The sequence below is a fragment of the Typopeltis vanoorti genome, chromosome 6 (assembly GCF_054136105.1).
Source record: "Typopeltis vanoorti isolate ZY-2024b chromosome 6, IOZ_Tvanoo_1.0, whole genome shotgun sequence".
NCBI lineage: Eukaryota > Metazoa > Arthropoda > Arachnida > Uropygi > Thelyphonidae > Typopeltis > Typopeltis vanoorti.
Genome location: NC_143554.1, coordinates 52,918,389 through 52,938,838, shown reverse-complemented (window position 1 = coordinate 52,938,838; position 20,450 = coordinate 52,918,389). Strand labels below are relative to the sequence as shown.

The following is a 20,450-nucleotide window of genomic DNA, read 5'->3' as shown; positions in this document are numbered from 1 at the left end:
TGACTGGACTGAATTTGAAATACCATATGAACAAATTTATGAAACATTGAAAAGCTTCGATCAAGGTACTCAAAAGAAACGGAGTTTGTAGAATATCGATAAAATATTGGTGAGTGATTTCCACGTAAATAAATAAGACGATGAAATGGTATAACAACGTCAGAAAAATAAGTATGGAGATTATATAATTAAGGTTTTGTGAATAGTTGATGAATTACTCATAAAATCATGTTTTTGGGTGGGAAAATCTCAGGATGTCAGTGGCTGAGAACATGTAGAAGATTCTGATATGTCCAAATATAGATTGGCAGGAGGAAAGGAGCATGGGCAGGAGGAAATGGAATTTACACAGTTACTAAGGAATAATTACCTGATGAAAAATGTGATGTGATGTGATGGAATGTGCCGGGTATTTCAGAATAGTAGATCTAGTAATTGTATCAGAGGATTTGTCTGTAACCAAGATAACTACACTGAGAAGTCATGAATTTGTGGTCATGACCTGGATGATGGCTGAATGTATGGAATTTTTAGTTACGAGATAATATATGCGGAATTGCAGGACTGGTGAGTATAAAAAACTTAGGATATCGCTTAGAGCAATGGCATGGCATGAAAAACTTCAAGAGTTGGATGTTGGTAGAACATGGGTAGTGGTAAAAGAGTGCTTGAGAAAAATAATAGCAGACTGCATATCTAGAATCAGGAAGAAAAAAATCAAGTGAGGTTAAATGGTTGAAAGCATTATTAGACCGGGGCTACAAAATTATTATTATTATTATTATTATTAAGAGACACCTCCATGACTCAGAGACTCATCGATGGCGGCCACATACTACACACACCAGCTATCATACTTATTCTTGAATTCATTCACACTGTTTGCACTCACAACATCCAATGGCAATCCATTCCAATCACACACCACCCTCTGAGAGAAAAATCTAGCCCTCATCCCCTTCTTAGCGGCCTTCATTCTCAGCTTCCAAGGATGCCCTCTCATCCTTTCCCCACCCTCCATAAATTGAAAAATTCCATCAATTGAAATCCTGTATGACCCTTTCAGAAGTTTATAAGTCTCAATCATATCACCCCTCTTTCTCCTGTTTGCTAGTGTCTGCAGGCTACAAATTCTCAATCTGTCTTCATAATCAGTATTCCATAATCCTGATATCATTTTTAACACTCTCCTTTGTACTCTGTCCAATATATCAGATTCACAATGGAAACCAGGAGACCAGACCCGAGCACAATAGTCTAAGTGTGGTCTTATCAATGCCTTGTAAAGAGGCTAAAATGACATCCTTATCTTTGCATGTGAGCGTTTGTTTCAGCATTTCAATTATCTTTTGAGTTGTATTTGCAATCATTACGAAATGTCCCCTGCATTTCAAATTCCTATCTACTAACACTCCAAGATCCCTAGCCTCATCAGTTTCTTCTAGCATAATCCCACCAATATAATACGACATTGGATCTCTAATTACGTCGAAGTGAATGACTTTACATTTACTGACATTGAACTGACTCCCATTTTCCCCTGCCCATAATTTCATCCTATTTAAATCATTCTGCAAGTACTGCATATCAGCAGCATTCCTGATCACCCTACCTATCTTTGAATTTTGCAAGGAATTCAAAGAGAAAGGTAATCAGCAGGTACATGGTCAGTACAAAGCACAGATCAGAAGGGGACCAGCATGGTAAGAAAAACAAAATGAGAGTAAGATATGAAATTAGGGTTGCAGGCCAAAGGTAACACCAAATAATTATTTGGTATGTCACAAGTAAAAGGAAGAATAATTTTGATGCATGCCAAATGTAGGGAGGCAACTGAAGCAGACAAAATTGTTAAATTACTAAGTGAACACTTCACAAGCGTGTATCATCCAACAAAGATAGAGACAATAATAATAGAGAAATAGAGATAGAAGAACTGTAGAGGATATTGCATAAGATATTTCAAAATCTTGATCTGAATATAGTTATGGGATTAGAAGATTAACCAGCTCGATTGTTGCGAACGATGAATTATAGTAGGGAATTGGAAGTGCCTCTAGCTACATTGTTTAACTTAAGTCTTAGCTCGAGACTGGTGCAAGGTAAGACCAATCCAGATGAGATAACTCAAATATTTGAATTATTAGTGAGCACTCACTACTCAAATAGTGAGCACTCACTACTCAAATAGTGAGTGCTCACTTCATCCATCAGTCTTGTGTATCCAGCAGGAGAGAAAATAGTTCCACTGCATAAAAGCCCGAGGCAGTTCATTACCGAGCACCTCAGGAGGAGTGGTCAAGGTATTGGAGAAGCTCGTTAGGGGAAAAATTCAGAAATTGTAGACAAGAATGAGATACTATATGGGTAGGGTGGTAACGTGAAAAGCAGGTCATGCCTCAGTAAATTACTTTTATAATACAGTGACACCTGAGATGGGTAAAGGTAATGGGTATGTGCTGATATTGCTGGAGTTTGCAAAGGCTTTTGACAGGATACTGCATTGAAGATAAAACAAAAATGCAGCACATGGCGATGGATATGAAGTTGGTGAAGTGGATAAGAGGTTGAATGACGAGAGATAACAAACAGTACTTTATTTAGCTGTAAAGTCCAGTAGAAAACCTGTGACTAGTTGTGTGCAAATGGTTCTGTTCTTGGGTCACTATATAGAAAATGATCTAAGAGAAACTATTCGGTTGTTTAGCGATGATGCAAAATTGGGTACAGCAAAATAATGTTATGTTATATATCAAATGAATATTAGATCCAGCATTATTTCAAAGCCGAATGTAGAAACTCTGAAAGGTTCGTAAGATAAGTTGACCAGAGAGCTTACAGGGTACATTCCAGATACATTCTCTGGCATGTACGACTTGCCTTAATATGGACCACTTAGAAGACAGGCGCCTGCCAAGCGTCTATATATTCGGGTTTTATTGGTCCATTTCGATAAGGTTTCACTGACCTGACAGCTGTTTCGAACTGGCTGGTTCTCCTCAGAGATCAGGTAGAAAAGATCAGGTAGTTGTCAGCTCAGGTACTTGCTCACGTGTGTCGCTATGTGTCCTAGGCAACTGCTGGTAAGTAATCGTCAACATTATTGATCACAGTGAGAAAAAAAAACAAAGAATCTTTGAATTCAATAAAGGGCTTATTGTGGGTGCCCGTCTGGCTGAAGCCACTCTTTTGAAAACAGCAGAGCGGACTCGTTTCTCGAAAGATGAGATATCCCTGATGTTTAATCAATGGGGAAATAACCTACATTGCTTGTCTAAGAAGCGTAACTGTCGTCCTAAGACAGTCTGTTAGGAAAGAGATCGCCGTCATCTGAAAAGACTTGTAAGGACAAACAGTGTGTGCAGCAGTTGGCAAGCATTTAACCACGCTACCGGCCAAGACGTCTATAGACGTTCACTTTATCATGGATGCGAAGTGCTTATTAAAATTGTAATACCATTGTTATAACAATGAAATATATGATGGATACGAAGCGTATGCGGATGCGTATTTGATCCACAACGGCCGGTAAGGTGGTTAATGAAGGTTGTTTCTGACCTATTTCTCACCGAATTATGCACAGGGAATTGAAGAGATTGATAGATCGCTATTGGCGCTTGCATGTCCATACGTAAAATAAAATTTTCTAATTCATGGGCTGGTATATAGCATATGCACATGCTTTATGAGTTATGAGCTACAGATACCAGCCACCGAATTAGAAACTTTTATTTAATACCCTGTTGGATCTTCAGCTCGAATTACAACATATATGCTGCGGTTTGGAACAGATTGCTCAAAATGTTGGATTGCATCTATGTCTACAACATACCAGCATTCATCAGACGCTCCTTTAACTGGCTCAGATTTGGTGGAAGAGAATCTGTTTTTTAATATATCCTAGACATTCTGAATGGAATTCAGATTTCAGGCTTTGTGTGTGTGGGGGGGGGGGCAGGAAGATGGTGAAAGTTGTTGTCATGCTCGATGAACCACTGCTGAAAAATTCTTGCACGGTGGACAGTAGCATTGTCGCCCATAAAACAACACCGTCACTTGCTGGATAAAAAGTCAACATTGAAGGATGGACGTAATCGGCAACAATGTTCAGATATTACTTGGAAGACACCTGATCTTCCAGCAACATCATGGTACCATTCCGTACCAACAGAACATGCCTAACGCCATGACACCATTTCAAAAACCTTGAGTTGTGTTTACATGGCAAGCTGGATTCAATGCTTTATGGGATTCTGGCCAAAATCTGCCTACCGACAGTACAGAACAAGGTGTACCGTGACTCGGCAGACACCATGACTTTTTTTTCCCCTCCAATTTTCAGTCACAGTATTTCCAACACCACTGTAGATGAACTTTCCTGTTCTTTGCAGAAATAAGTGGTTTTCGTATAGGCATGCTACTGCCAATATACCGATCCTCTTAAATTCTTGCTCATAGTCACGTGAGATACAAGTCTGAAGCTGCCGTCATTAAATGCTTCAGTCTGTTACTCTACACAGGATTTTCTCTGTCCTCTGTATAGGACAAAGAAAGACGACGGCGATCCTGAAAGATTGTCTCAGGACCACAGTTATTCCTATTCGCAAGTAATGGAGATTATTTTTCCACTGACTAAACCCCAGGATATCTAACTTTTTGAGAAACAGGTCAGCTGTGCTGTTTTCAAAATCGTGGCTCCAGCCAGACGGTCACCTACAATAAGCCAATTAGTGAACTCCAAAGGATCCTTTATTATTTACCATTGTGATCAACGCTATTGGCGATTACTGGCCAGTAGCATTCATAATTGTTGCATAGAACACGCGGTGTGCACATGACTAAGCATTTTGCATATACGTTGCATAAATGACGGTTACATACAGATGCTTAAAAGTTCCTAATTCAGTGGCCGGCGTGTAGTATGCATATGCTTTCTGACTCGTGTTTTGAAAGTAGTTACCTCTCTCTCTCTCTTTCTCTCTCTCTCTGATGATGTCCGTGTAACATTGGATGAAATATAGTGCCGTATTTGGGTTAAACTCTCTCTCTCTCTCTCTCTCTCTCTCTCTCCATGCTTCGTGGTATTCTGGTTAAACTCTGCTAATGTTTACAGTGACTCGTTCAACTGGATGACTTTTTTTCCCCAGCCTTCCAGTACAGTTTCAGTTTCCAGTCACCATTATGATATATATATATATATATATAGCCAGCTCAGTCTCCACTGGTAGCCAATATTTTTAATGTCTGAAATAGTGTGGGCTCTGCGGTCGATTTTCTTGAGTTTATTGGACGAAAAATCCGTGTTTCCAGAAGAATATACCTGCTTGGCCGTGCCAAGGATCGACTAATTCGGAAACCGGTAGAAAAAAAAAAAGGTTTAGGAAAAGTTCCTCTAGACTTGAACTTAATTAAGTCTATCTATTTTATTGGATATTGGACTGAGTTTATTGGACGAAAAATCCGAGTTTCCAGAAGAATATACTTGCTTGGCCGTGCCAAGGATCGACTAATTCGGAAACCGGTAGAAAAAAAAAAGGTTTAGGAAAAGTTCCTCTAGACTTGAACTTAATTAAGTCTATCTTTGGGTGGTTTATTCCTGAGGAATGCAATCACCAATTCCATTAAGCTGCAGAGACTATACTTGACAGTTGGGGACTATACTTGAACCTAAGTATAGCGCCTAGGATGCAATCGCCACTTCAACTAAGCTACACAGGCCTCTCTCTCTCTCTCTCTGTGTGTGGAGGGTAGCTCAGTGGATGTGGCGTTTGCACACCATGGCGCTTGACCGCGCGAAGGAAGACCGCTAGGTTTCGAATCTAGTCGGCGACTAGAAGAACTTTTTCTAAGATTTTTTTCGATTGGTTCCCGAGTTAGTCGATCTCTGGCATGGGCAAGCGGGTTTTTTCTCCCGGAAACTCTGGTTTTTCGGCCCCTAAACTAAAAAAAAATCGACCTTAGAACCCACATTATTTCAGACATTAAATAAGAGTTTTATGGTTAGGGACCACAAGATGGCGGCACTTGTTGAGCTGTCTCTCTTCACTGCGTGTGAGCGATAGCTAACACGCAGTGAAGAGTCACTGTTCTCATGACTCTTCACATGACTCTTCACGCACTGAAGAGTCATGTGAAGAGTCACTGAAGAGACAGTTAAGTCACTGTCTCTCTTCACGCAGTGAAGAGAGACAGTGACTTAATTATATATATATAGAGAGAGACAGATATCTATCTATCTATCTATCTATCTATATATATATATATATATTTTTTTTTTTTTTTTTTTATTTAACTTGTTAAAATAAACATTACACGATAGGCAACAATGACTATTTACATATTATAAGTATATATTTACAGAGAAAGAAAAAAACATTTTCCTTTCGGGTGTACAATAGAGATATAAATGAATATTCAAAATTAACAGTTCAGTTTCATTCTGAGTTATCATTCAGATGGAGCACATTGTCGTCGTCAATCCAGAAGAGGGTACCAGTTGGATTCCACTCCTCTAGGAATTTCGCGACAGTTCTTGTTTCTTTGAAGTGCTCAAGTTCCAATAGAAGCCTGCTTTTTAGTTTCTGACGGAGGATGTGCATGAGGGTTTGTGCAGCTTCAGTGATCGATGGGTGCTGGTTACTTCTTGTCTGTTTTAGGTAAAAGCTGTAGATGACGGCCTTAGCGCAGATGAAGATGAAATTGCATGTTCTGTGTCTGTTTTCTTCTGTGTGGACTAAATTCCAGTAGTCTTCTTGGCTGTGTGTGTAGTTACAGGTGCTAGAGGCGGTATTCAGGGCATAGGTGATTATCACTTTGTTTGCAGGGCAGGTCAGATATGTGTGTTCCAGGGTGCCTGAAAACGTCACAGAATGGACACAGATCCGTTTCTCTTAGCTTAAATTTGTAGAGCTTTGAAGGAGTTGGTAAGATGTTATGCCATAATCTCCACTGTATTTCGGAATCTGGTTTGGCACATTTTGATTTATATGGCAGATCCCACTGAAAACTGTGTGGTATATGCAGCCTTGTAGATGAGAGTGTTAAGGCTGAATATAAGAATGGTGAGGATGGGGACACTGACATGAGGAAGTGGTATATTTTCTTGTAGTTGGAGGGATGAATTGGAAGTGAGGCTTCAGATTGTACAAGATGAAATATTGGCCCCGAGCAGTTTCTAGAAGGAATACGGATTTCCTGAGGTGTAGCGATATCTGGATAGGCTTTTATAATGGAGGCTTGCAACTGTTGATATTGTTTTTCAGTTTTTGGGTTATTCATTGGTAGGCTTGTGAATGCTTTCCACTTTAGGGTGTGGGTTAGGAGGTCTCCTATGACTCTTATTCCTGCCCAGTTCCATGTAGGGAAAAGAAAAGGCTGGCCAGTTGTGAGACTTGTGATGTTTTTGTTTGAAAATAGTGGTTCTGTAAGTACAGCTGACTCTGTTGATCCTGTGAGTGTGTGATGGAGTCCTGTGTTTTTCCATCGCTGTAGAGCATCTTTGTAAAAGGTAGGTAGTTTAGGAGGAGATGGTGCAGGACTGGCCATTCGGAGGATTGTGGAAAGTGTAAGTCCTCTGGTGGATGCTTTCGTGATGTAATCGAAGGTGGTTACATAAGTGTGATTGCATTGAAGTGTCTTTAGGAGGAGGATTATCCTGAAGGATCGAATCTTGTTTTCGTCATCGCTTGCCCAATTTCGATTGGGTGTGCTCTCGCGTGTGCAACCCCACGCTACAAAATTCACGTCAGTTTGACCGCATAATTGCATTTTTATCGATGTATGAAAATTTTAAGAATGTATAGTACATCAGTGCACATCTTAATTGCTTTAATGACTTTGAATAAACTTCAAATAACTTTGAATACATCTAGTTAGATACGATCTAACTAGATGTATCATTTTCAGTGAGATACCGGCTGAGATAAGTATGTAGCAATCCGAAGTGCCATATTTTGTCAAATGATTTTGATAGATCAAGAAAAACAGCTCCAGTGTATTGACGCCAGTTGTAGCTGGTGGTAATATATTCAACTATTCTGAGGATTTGTTGGGTAGTACTATGGTATTGCCAAAAACTGAATTGCTCTTTAGGAAGGATGTTTAATTCATTTACTGAAGCTTGAAGTCGCGGGACGATGACCTTCTCTGCAATCTTAGCCAAGTTGGAGAGTTGGAGATGAGACTTATAGGACGATAATTGTGAGGCAAGTGCTTGCCTTGCCTGGTTTATGTATTGGGATCAGCCTGTTTCCAGGTGGGAGGAAAATAGTGAAACCTTAAGATTTCATTCATCATTATGGTCAGGTGCACTACAGCTTTTTGGGGCAGCAGCTTGATCACCCTATTTTTGATGCCATCTGGACCAGGAGCTGTTTTGTTATTTAAAGCTTTTATAATATCATATATTTCAGAAAGTAATGTGGATGCAATATGGTCAGCACTGGTATCAGAGAGTTTTAATGAGAGTCTGACCTGTCTGCGAATTTTATACAAGTGATCGAAGTCTAAGTTTTCATATGAAGGTTTGCACTGCTTTTCTAAATTTTTTGCTATGGCTTCTGCCTTTTCTATGTCTGTGTGAACAAGGCCCTGGTCAAAAAGGATAGGGGGAAGGGATCTGCCTTTGTCTCTGATATTCTTCACTAGTTCTCATATAGAGTGATCAGTAGGTGAGATAGAAGCTAACATTTCTTCCCATAATTGATCTCTGTAAGCTTTGAATGCATCTCTCACTGCACCATTTAGTTTGTTAAGAACTGTTTTGCCTTGTGGCGCATGGGTGTTGTGAAATCTTTTCCTTGCTGTGCTTTTTTCTCTGATCAAATTCATAATGTCTTCTGACAGACGACCAGGCTTGGGGACAGATTTGTAGGAGGTGGCTGCCATTAGAGCGGAGTTAATTTGTTGGGTGAGGCTTGTGACTGTGGTTTCAAAATCTTCTTTTGAACTTATATGAGAACAGATCCAATGTAATCCCGGAGTACTTCTGACAATCTTTCCCACGATATAAATGAGTGAGAGGGAGAAGACATGTATTCTTGTTTTCCCAGCTGTAGTAGAATTGGGTTATGATCAGATGACAACCCGTTCAATGATTTTAGGTTGTACCAAAGTTTAATATCTTGCAGGATAGCTATATCCAGGATGTCAGCAGTGCCAAAAGTACTAAGATGAGTTGATTCGGTGAGGCCTGCCAGAACAGCATAGTTTGATCCTATGTAGTTGGAAAGGATGCAGCCATTCTTGTTGGCGGTTCTATAATTCCGGGCAGGGTGCGTGAAGTTTTAGTATCGGGTAATAATGATGGACTCTCTGACGCCTAAGATGGCATTTAGATCAGAAAGCAGTAGACGGGTGGGTTGTAAGCTGAGTAGATTTTCAGTCTTCCAGACGAGCTAGTGAATACTTCCACGCCTATGACCTCAAGATTAGTGGTCGGAGGATTGTTTACAGAATGGTGTTTAATATAATTTCTAATGAGAATGGCAGTGCCGCCGCCTTTATAGTTTAGCCTGTCTGTTCTGTATAGGAGATAAGATAACCTCTTATTTTAGGGCTCTCCGAGGGTCTTAGATGTGTCTCGCTGATTAGAATAATATCTGGCTGATATCTATGAGTGAAGTCTTGGAGCTCTAAAATTTTGTTTCTGAGGCAATTTGCATTCCATACAACAATCTGAAGAGAGGCTGGAATTAGTTTATTTCTATTCATTTGTAAGTGCTGTGAGGTTGGCTTGTGTTTCACGTAGGAATCTTTTAGTGGAGGTGGCTGAAGGGTTTGACAGGCTGAAATCTTGTAGCATGTTTGCTACAGAGGCAGTAATAACAGCGGTCAGGTTTGTAGGTGCTGTTTGTTGATTCTCTTCTGGTGTTGACATGTTTGAACGAGCCACATCTGCATAATTTCTTGTTTTCATTTGGTATTCTCTATTTTTGAAGGCCTCTGATTGTGGCCGCTGAGCCTTCGGCTGTGGTACAGGGGGCCTCTGGTATTCGTGTACTAGAGGACTATAGTAGTTGGCTGGATGAGGGCCACAGCAGTTGGTACATTTAGCCGAGTTGGTTTTCGGCTTTGTAAAGATATTGGTTGGGTGGCTATCCCCACATTGCAGACATTTAAACTCAGCTTTACACAGTTTCTAGGCGTGGCCAAACTTTTGGAACCTGTGGTATTGCCCAGAAGATGCCCTTTTCTGGAGTGGCTCTGGTGTGATGATGAGCCCGCAGATTGATTTTAAGTTGTAAATATTTTTGTATATGTTATGGATCTCTACAAGGACGAACGGCATAGGAGCCTTGTCAGATCCGTACATTCTGCTGACCTTTATAGGAGGCAAATCCTGTAAGTTAAGATCAGCAGCTATCTCTTCTGGATCCATGACGCCATGGAGGACCACCTTAAAATTTTTTTCTGAACTGAGTGAGAAGGTATAGTACTGAATACCTCTGACGACCATTTCCTTTGTTAATCTTCTATAATTCATCACTGTGCCGGGTTGTATCTTGATACCCTCATCAACATTTTTGGCCTTTGTGTAATCAATTTGTAAACTGGACATAGTAGACCTTAGAGCTGACCATCGGTATTTTTTCTCTTAGTATGATCGGAGGCACCTTTTCTTTGGGAAGAAGCAGTGAGTCCGAAACTGGACCGTCTTGTTCCATTTCTTTATCTTTGGGTGGTCCAACTGTTGTTTTGTGCTTCTTGCGTGGGCCGATCTCTTCAAAATCTGAGGGTGTAGAAATCAACGTTTCCAACTGTTCCTCCATTTCAGCGGCGTCATCGCCTGTGACGCTTGCGGGGGGGGGGGGGGAACGTATCATAAAGTTTCACCTTTCCCGGCCAATTGTCATTAAGTAGCTTGCCTAGTCTGATGAATTTATGATATACTTCCTTAAATATCTTCTCATCCATGTCTATTAGTGTAAAGTGTCAGAAGCTGAGAAAAAAAAAAAAAAAAAAAAAACGCTTACTGTGCAGTTGTAGCCTGCCTGGCACTTCTGCAAACCTACGAATTTATGGATGAAAGCACTGGCATAAAATCGCGAGATCTTCAGAACTCATCTGCAACAAGTATCACTTACAAAAGTCATTCCCACCGACTACAATCAATCAGTCAATCCCAGACTGTATATTAGCAATAATGAAGGAGAATGCTATATATGGTTGGTATATTTCAATTACTCAAAGTGTAAAATCAAAGGTGAAGAGGAGGACGACTACAATACTGTTTCCCATTGCAAATATGGACAAAAAAGTTATAAATTTATCGAAAACTATATATTAATAACTTGTCTATATTATATATAAAAACTTGCCTACCACATTAGTTCACACTTCATTCCCATAAAACAGATGAAACTCAGAAAACAAAACAGCAACTCATGACAAATGGCAACGTTTAAGTGAATTGGTTAACCCAATAATCAGTCACAGCCTCTAGGTGCTATTGTCTCAGAGCTCACCCTGCCTCGCCTTCTGAGCGGTTTAAAACTACTAGAATGATCAGTGGCGTATTTAGATATTTCCCGACCCTAGGCCCGCAGAATGTGCCACCCCTCATATTTAATGAACATGTCATAACCTATTTATATCGTAAATTCGTAATATAAATAAATAAATAAATAAATATATTATGACTCACTCAAAATGTCCTAGAATATTCTACGTCTTGCCGCTTGGTCGGCGAAGGTATTTATCACGTCATCGTAGTCCAGTGCCCTTGTAATATCGCTCTCAATTTGTAGAAATGCCACGTTGCTGAGCTTTTCTTCTGTCATAGTTTTCTTCTAGTAGTCTTTCAACCTTTTGAGGGCGGAAAACGATCGTTCAGCTGAGCAATTTGTTGCCATCTAACACAGAAAAATCGTAATAGCAGTGTCTAGATTGCAGACATTCGTTTACAAATTCAGATTCAATATCAGTCGAAAAGTGTTCTTGAAGTCTTTTTGCCCCTTTTATGATGCCCTTTTCACATATCACATGCATTGTGATAAATCGGAACTCCTTCGAGAAGTTTCCATATGACACTTTCATGGGACTGTGCAAAATTGTGTCATAAGTATCAGTTTTGAAACTGACTGATGGATTGTACTCGTCATCATTTTCGTTATTTTCATCTGCGCTGTCATCAAAAAACTTGTTGGGCTTTTTCTTCCTCTTTTTCTCTTCCTCATACAAGTCAACTCCACTAAGTTTCTTGCCCTATTCTTCGTAGAATTCATAGAATAACTCTAGTTCTTTGAAATATTCTTCGATGTACCCGTACAGTTCACATACAGTTCCTATATCAATGTTTACACTTTGTAATTTCTTGCTTGTGGCATTCATTCTTGCGAGAATATCACCCCATAAGCAGGTCATGATCCCAACCTCCAGTGACTGAAGTTGCTGTAGAATCCCACTTGCTTCACATCACGTAACTTTCTTCTGGGTGGTGTCATTTTCAATTTCAGACAAAGTGGAAGTTATTTTCTTCCATCCCTCACGAAGACTTTGACAGGCATCATCACGAGCTGACCAACGAATAGGCGAAGGATGTTTGATTACTTTTGCAGAAATTTCCAGGTGCTTTCTTAGAACACTCCACCGATGTGTTGAAGATGTGAAAAATATGTACAGTTTCTGAAAGACATCAAAAAATGCGGAAGAGTACCGGCAGGATTCGGCTGCGCAACCAGTTAGCGACAGAGAATGTCCAGCGTATTGTGTAAATTCAGTCAATGGATTTATTTCAAGAATTCTTGCTTGCAGTCCTGTGTTCTTGCTTGACATGTTACTAACATTATCATTATGCCTGCACTCTACAATTTGCTGAAGTCAAAACCGCCTCTTGTAACTCTTCAGATTTGTGACTTACGTTAGGAATGAAACGCATCACAAGAGTCTTTAACAGGAATAAATGCAAAAATATAATATCGGTGATATTGCTATTCGGTGGATGAGCACTGCACACCTAGAATATTCGCACCTGATAGAATTATTAGTGACTAATAGATCATTATTGATAATGCCCAGCCATTATGAATAAAGCTACATTTCTTTTGGGCAATTTGATTTTCAGAAAAAACAAAAAACTCCTAACGTAAATTACGATCAACTCCCGTGTAATATTTTTATATTTCGTACTTAATTCTTTTTCATGCGGTTTCTGCCGAATTGGCCAATAGCAATATGGGCATTGTGCAATATCTGAAATAAATAATTTGCCATATGCATATTACAATATCCGTATATGATGTTTATATGAGTATCGTGCCGCGCGATTCGTGCGGTAATAAAATTCTTTGTAAAAGGAGGTTTAACGCCAAACGAAATTCGTTCGAAGTTCATCAAAGTTTATGGGCACTATTTTCCTTCGTTTTGGACAATTAAGAAATGGGCTGCCGAGTTTAAATGCAGTCGTACCAGCCTTGAAGATGATCCATGTAAAGGACGTCCAAAAGTGTAACAACACTAGAAATCATTGATCAATGCACGGTATGTTATTGGATGACCGGCGAGTCAAAGTGCGTGAAATTGCTGAGACTATAGGCATTTCAAAAGAACGTGTAGGATATATTTTGCATGAAAAATTGCAAATGAAATAGCTTTACGCAAGATGGGTGCCGTGCTTGCTCACAGCAAATCAAAAACTCACTTGCATGAAAATCTCTGAACAGTGCTTGGAGCGTTTTAACAAGAATAAAACTGATTTTATGCATCGATTTATTACTATGGATGAGACATGGATTCACCAGTACACACGAGAATCCAAACAGCAGTCAAAACAGTAGACAGAAGCCTGTTGTTCAGCGCCAAGGGACACAAGGTCATGGCATCGGTGTTTTGGGATTCTAAAGGCATTTTGTTTATTAATTATATTAAAACGCTGACTATCTGTTCAGCGTTTTTCTTCGAATTAAGAGGTGATTGCAGCTGTAGAGGGATGTTTTGCAGATTTTACTGAGAACCACTACAGGGGCAGGATAATGGCGCTGGAGCATAGCTGGAATAAATGTATTAGTCTTAAGGGAGGTTATGTTATTATTATTACATAACACCTCCAGGGAGTCCAAAGACTCATCGAGGGAGGGCACCTACTCTACACCTACTTTAGTCAGATCAAAATTAGCCTTTGGTTGGAAAGTAGGGTTTCTCCATCACCTAGTAAGACTTGCAATTATTTAATATTGTTTTAAATTAGGTGCGGCATGAATTAAAGTTTCAGAAAAGTTTCTATAAAAATTATTAATTTTTTGACATTTAAAATCAAACTGAAGGTGAATTACCTGGTCTCATACGGAGACCAGGTAATTCATTAAAGAACTTAGGTTTTTCGTCCTGCATGGAAGCATACCCGCCACTAGATCACACGCACTTTAGAAACTATACCTAGAGGAACAGGGCTAATCACCTTATTCTGGAATCATGGTTACGAAATCCAAGAATACATTGGATGATTATGGACTCTTAAGAATCTGCTTAGAATCATAGAAAAAGAAGAATGTTGTGTATGTTTCAGATATGAGTGACGGTAATTTATGGCTATAATGTTTATCCTTTCAACATGTGGATTGCAGAAACTTGCTGTGGCATTTGCGCCCGATTGATACAATACCGATTGGGCGCAAATGATACAATTTTTACTAAGAAGGTTTCCGTTTTGATTTCAAGTTTGAAAAACTTTAACTTATAAATTTCAAAAACGATAAGGAGATAAAAAGTTAAATATGCCAAAGAAATCGAAAGTCTGGGAATTTTACAAAGCTGTAGCAAACTCGGAGGCTCAGGTTCAAATAAAGTTGAAAACGCAGCAACGAAGAAGGAACATTTAACAACTAAATATGTCGTTATTGCCAGAATGATACTGAAACATAAGATGGAAATGCTTCTAAAAATTCAAACCAACTGATAGCGCTTTTGTGAAAAAAAAACTAAATAAAATAAAAATAAAATCTTTGAGAGAAATTGTTTCTGAATTGGCTGCTGTTGATAATACTCGTATAGCAGCAATTAGAACAACCACAGAGTCAAGTTTTATTCGAGAATTCATAACGTGGTCAAGTTATAAACTTCCCAAGGATGAAATAGATGTCATGAGGTAGATTTACGATTTTTATCATATTAATATCTCACTTTTTTTCATTTAAAAGAAAAAATAAAATAAAATGCATGAGGAAGTCTTGAAGTAGTCGATGCTTGATGGCAGCACTGTGCAATGTACGTCACTTCCACTATATCCAATAAGATTTATCGTTTTCGAAAGAACTTGGTATGGATGTGTTTTAGATGTATACGTTTTTTTTTTCTGCCCCTCTCTTTAAGTTGAGTAGTTATAGTGTGTTTGGCAATGAGATATCATATTTTGTGAAAATACATGTATAAGATAAAAGTGAAATAAATTAAGCTGCATACCTTTAGCCCTGCACGAGAGAACTACGCCCATGATGACACTTGTATGTTTATTTTCGAGTTTACGGTTACTTGATGTAAATAGTTAAGTTTTAGAAAAAATGTCAGTAGGTAGTTGCAAAATTAAATCTATATTCGAAAGAGCGGAACAGCTAAAAAGATGGAAAACCTCGGAGACTAACAATACGCCAACTGAATTGAGTAATAAGAAGCTTTGTAAAGTAGAGTTCAGTAAAGGTTGTAAATTTTTAGCAGCGTGTTCCGCAGGTGATTTGCAGGAAGTAGAACTGCTTCTAGGCAGCGGTGCCGATGTAAATGTTGTGAATGTGGACGGATTGACTGCATTACATCAGGCATGTATTGATAATAATTTTAAAATGGTTCGGTTCCTTGTAGAACATGGATGTAACGTAAATCAGTGTGATAACGAAGGGTGGACATCACTTCATGTTGCCGCCGCTTCTTGCGAACTAAAGAGTATTGCTAGTTATTTAATTGATCACGGAGCTGATTTGACTTCAGTTACTAACGATGGCGATTTGCCTTTTGATTTGGGAACTTCGGAAAGTGTAAAAGAATTTCTTCAGACCAAAATGGATGAGAGAAACATTGATTGTCATACTGTAAGAACTGCAGAGGAGCGGTTAATGTTGCATGATGCACAAGAGTGCTTAGTAAATAAAAAATTTATTGACAAAATTCACCCGAGAACTGGAGCATCCTCATTGCATGTAGCATCTGCAAAAGGATATATCGATGTTATGAAAATTCTCATCGAGGCAGGAGCAGATATAAATTCCCAGGATTTTGATGGTTGGACACCAATGCATGCTGCTGCTCACTGGGGTCAAAAAGAAGCCTGTGCCATATTAGTAGATGAAATGGCTGATATGAAGATTTCAGATCATGCAGGTCAGACTTGCTTTGATGTTGCTGATTCTTCTGTAATGAAACTTCTAGAAGAACTGAAAAAGAAACAAGCATCAGTTCAAAGGAATGCATGGCCAGAAATAAAAGAAATTCTGGGAAGTGATGCTGATTCTCCAATTATAAGAAAACCATCTGTAACTCGAATGAGTGCAAAAGAAAAAAGCAAGACTGTGTTAAGGGATACAAAAGCTGAATGTGCTCAGATACAAGCCAAGGTATGTCAGAAGAAGGGATTAACCCACGATCATATTAATACTGTGACTGAAAATGTACAGACACCCAAGAAAGACATGCCAGAAGAATATAAAGGAGAATCTGAAATTTCTCAGGATGAAAAACAAGGATCAGCAGCAGAAAAGACAAGAAAAGAGCAGTTACCTATTGAAACTGATAATCAGATTGGTACAAAATCTGAGGTGCAATCTAAAGAACCCGTTAAAGTTGAAAATATTTTTCAAACTGCTGAAGACATGATAGCAAAAGATGCCTCAACTAAAGAAGTGAAAACCACAAAAGAAAATGTGAATTGCTCATTAAAGAATATTTTAGGATTTACTGTAAATAGTGAAAACATAGGTTCATCTAATCTTAATGATTTACATACTGTAGCCCGAAATAATATATCATCGAAACATCAAACATCAGTTAGGACAAGTGTATCTTATCAAGATGATGATTCAGAAACACAAAGAAAAGTTCGTGCAAAAAGGGCAAGAGGTACTCGCCGTTCAACACAGGGTATATCCCTTGAAGAATTAAAAGCAGTAGAAAATCGTGAAGGAAAAATTGATTGTGGGAATTTGCAAAATACAGTCCAGAAACAGTATGTTAATAATGAACCAGATAATTGCTTAGACACAGAAATTAATGACAATACCACCTTAATAATAGAAGAACCAAAACAAAAAAAGGATGAAAACAATGTATCATATTCGAAGGAAAATACCACTGGAGATATCAGTCAAAGTGAAAATGAAGGTTTACATTCAATGCCTAGTTATGCAGCATCAGAGACAGTGTCTTTATCCAGTGCAAAGGAAGGTAATAAAAAGCCAAAAAAAAAGCAAGGTATAGAAGGCCAAATAAATTCTGTTTCACAAGCTGTTGTTCAGAGACGAAGAAGACCCAAAAGGCAGCCTACAGGAGTTGTACAAGGAAATGTTGAACATATTGATCAGATAGTTGGTTTAGAAAGCAGAACTGACAAAACTTCTGAATCAGTTCCTGTGGAATTGTGTACAATAGCAAGTTCTGGTGAATCTGTACTTTCAGGGTTTCAGCATTTAGCTGATGGTGATTCACATACATTACCACTTTCTAATGAGTGTTCAGGTGATATTACTCAGACTGATGTGTTGAAAGAAGATATCCATGAACTATATAGAGACAGTCTTGTAAGTGAGAATTTAATATTGAGGAAAAAGCTTAAACAGGTGGAAGAAGAGTTAACCAAATGTAAATCTGAACTTCAGAAAACACTTCAGGATCAAAAGCAAGCCTGTAGTAGTTATCAGACAGTAAAGGACCAGTCCTTACAAGAAAAACTATTTGAACTAGAAGAAAAAGTTAAAGAGATGGAACAGTTAAGGGCAGACAATCTAAGGCTAAAGGAAGAAAATAGAGCTCTTATTCGTGTCATCAGTAAGTTGTCAAAATAATCATAATTTTATTGGAGAATGTATTACAGTAATTATCCAGACTGTTTTCAACACAAATGTATAATTTTAGTCATTAATGATTTCTAGTCATATGCAATTTGATAACTTATAACTATATTCAGACTGCAAGCAATCATTTTGATAAATTGTAAATATCTTATACATTAAAGATATATGAATGTGTACTCATAGTTTTATACATTCCTTTAGCATTCTAAATATTAAGATTTGTGAGCTTTACTATGACTTAGTTTTTCATTCAGATAAAGAATGTTTTTTTTTTAGTTTTTTACTAAGTCAAGACCTTTGTTTTTCATTTGGATTAAAAAAAAAAGTGGTTTAACTTATACAAACATCCTTCCTTTTTTTGTCAAAATAATTACAAGTATAGTAATCCTGATAGTACTCCTAACAGTAATGAAAGAGATCTTTCATTCAAATTTTTAAAAAAATGTATTTTTTTTTTATGGATACAATCATTCCTTACTTGTCAGACAATAAAATCAGTAGTCCTCATTTCAAATAAATAAGAGAAAATTAACTTGTTTTCAAGAGGTGTAGCAAATGTTTTGCAGATTGTGATTTATTTTTATGTAAAAAAATTAATGTTTATATCTATAGTTAAGCATAATTTATTTTAAAAATCTACTTTAAAGTTCTATTTACATTGTATCAGTTTGATATTTCAATTTGGAATGCATTAAAATATTTACAAATTTCTGTAATGGTGCCTTTTCTTTAAAAGTATTTGCACTGCAACATATTTTTTGTGATGCTGTCTGTGAAAATTTATTTGATGAGAATATATTTATTGTGTTTCAGACGGTTGTGTTATAGATGAAATAAAATACGTTTAAGAGAAACATTTTGCCAGGTTGGCTAAGTGGATGGTACTACCACCATCCAACCTGCTGGCTCCATCATGGATGTTTGTGATTTGCATGTCTTTAGATGGTAGATAACTTTCATTGCCTAGTATGAGAACATTACATTGAAGATGCGAATTGAATTGAAGTGTTTTTGTCTCGACAGAGTTCATGAGTTATCTCTTAGTAGCAGTAACCTCTTGTTTATTTTTTTCCTTGTACAAATTTTTGCACACATTGGATGCTGATTATGGATGAAATGTATGTAAAGGAAAGCTCAGTGTAATAGTTTCTACTAAGATAATGAATAGTCTATACATGTAAAGTGGCATAAGGAAAAATAATTAATATAAAAATACAATTTGCAAAGGGTATTTCGTGATCTGCAGAACATATTAAGAATTGGATTGTTACTTAAAACCAGAAAGAATGGAATTGAAAGAAAAAAATAAAATGCATTCCTTTTGCCATCTAGAAATATCAGAATGTTAAGAAACTAAGGAATAGTGTAAATATAGTCAATAAGTGAGGTGAAAAAAGCACAGTACATCAAAATATACATTTAAGGAAAAAAAAAAAGTGCAGCAATCCCTCGATTAGTGAGGCTAATGCGTTCTTAAAAATAGGTGCATTAATCGAAAACACACTAATCGAATATAATAACCTATGGGAAAATGTATAATTCGTTTCTCAGATTTCTTTTTTGATCCTTTTTATAAAAGAATTAGGGTATGTCTCAGGGCCTAGTTAAGGGAAACCATGAAGCTGAAAGACAATAAAACATATTCAGAATATAAATTTATTATTCTGCTTCTTAACAAAGAATTGAGCTAACGTAGTTTGGTGGGCATTCTGTTTATTTTTTTCATACAACTGACGGTATGGCCCTATTGCTTCTTCTGCAAATTTTATTGGTTCTCTCTTCACCAGGGTCAGTTTCTAAGCTTTGCTGCTTAAAAACTTCGATTGTATGAAAACTATTTTCAAATAGTTTCTGTGAAACCTCTTTAGGCTTGTCAGTGAATAAATTTTCTTCATATTCTTCAGGATCTTCCAGCTGTGTATCTACATTTAGCAGGTCTGAATCACTCAACTTCTTAGAATGAGATTTAATTAACTTAGATTCATTTGAAAAAGGCTCTAAAATCATTTGCACAATGTCGAAGAATGTGCTTCCAAATGGCTCGCACATTGCTAGCACTAGTTTCATTCAACTTTGTGACTTTATAACCAGGCTGAGATTTCTCTGATTTGGCTAGAAAAGTCTTGGAAGGCATTCGCTTCCAAAAAAAAGGCTGGTTTCATTGATATTAAATATTTGTTGATCACAATAGACTCCTTCTTACACAAATTCTTTTACTCATGATGAAAGGTTAGGAAAATAATTTAAAATAAAAAAGTAAGGAAAACAATTGCATGTGATATGATCAGCAAAATGCTATGTAAAGCAGACGACATAAATTTTTGTGGTAAATTTGGAACATAGTGTACATGGAAATAGTGTAGTATGCCATTAAAAAATAACTTTGTAAAATGTTTCAAATCAGTAACTAAATTATTTCATCCTGGTGAGTAATTTTTTAAAATAGTTAGCCATAAAAAA

At 37.6% G+C, this 20,450-nt stretch overlaps 2 protein-coding genes across 2 annotated transcripts in view; both read left to right on the top strand.

The window, feature by feature from the left end:
- The window catches only part of LOC150105454 (unconventional myosin-Id-like), a 435,962-nt gene that overhangs the window by 43,823 nt on the left and 371,689 nt on the right, over positions 1 to 20,450 (top strand). The window lies entirely within an intron of this gene.
- LOC150105455 (uncharacterized) lies at positions 15,263 to 18,615 on the top strand. The gene has a single exon (XM_090394827.1). It carries the CDS (start codon positions 15,495 to 15,497, stop codon positions 17,979 to 17,981), a length of 2,487 nt encoding a protein of 828 aa, XP_090250953.1. The 5' UTR covers positions 15,263 to 15,494; the 3' UTR covers positions 17,982 to 18,615.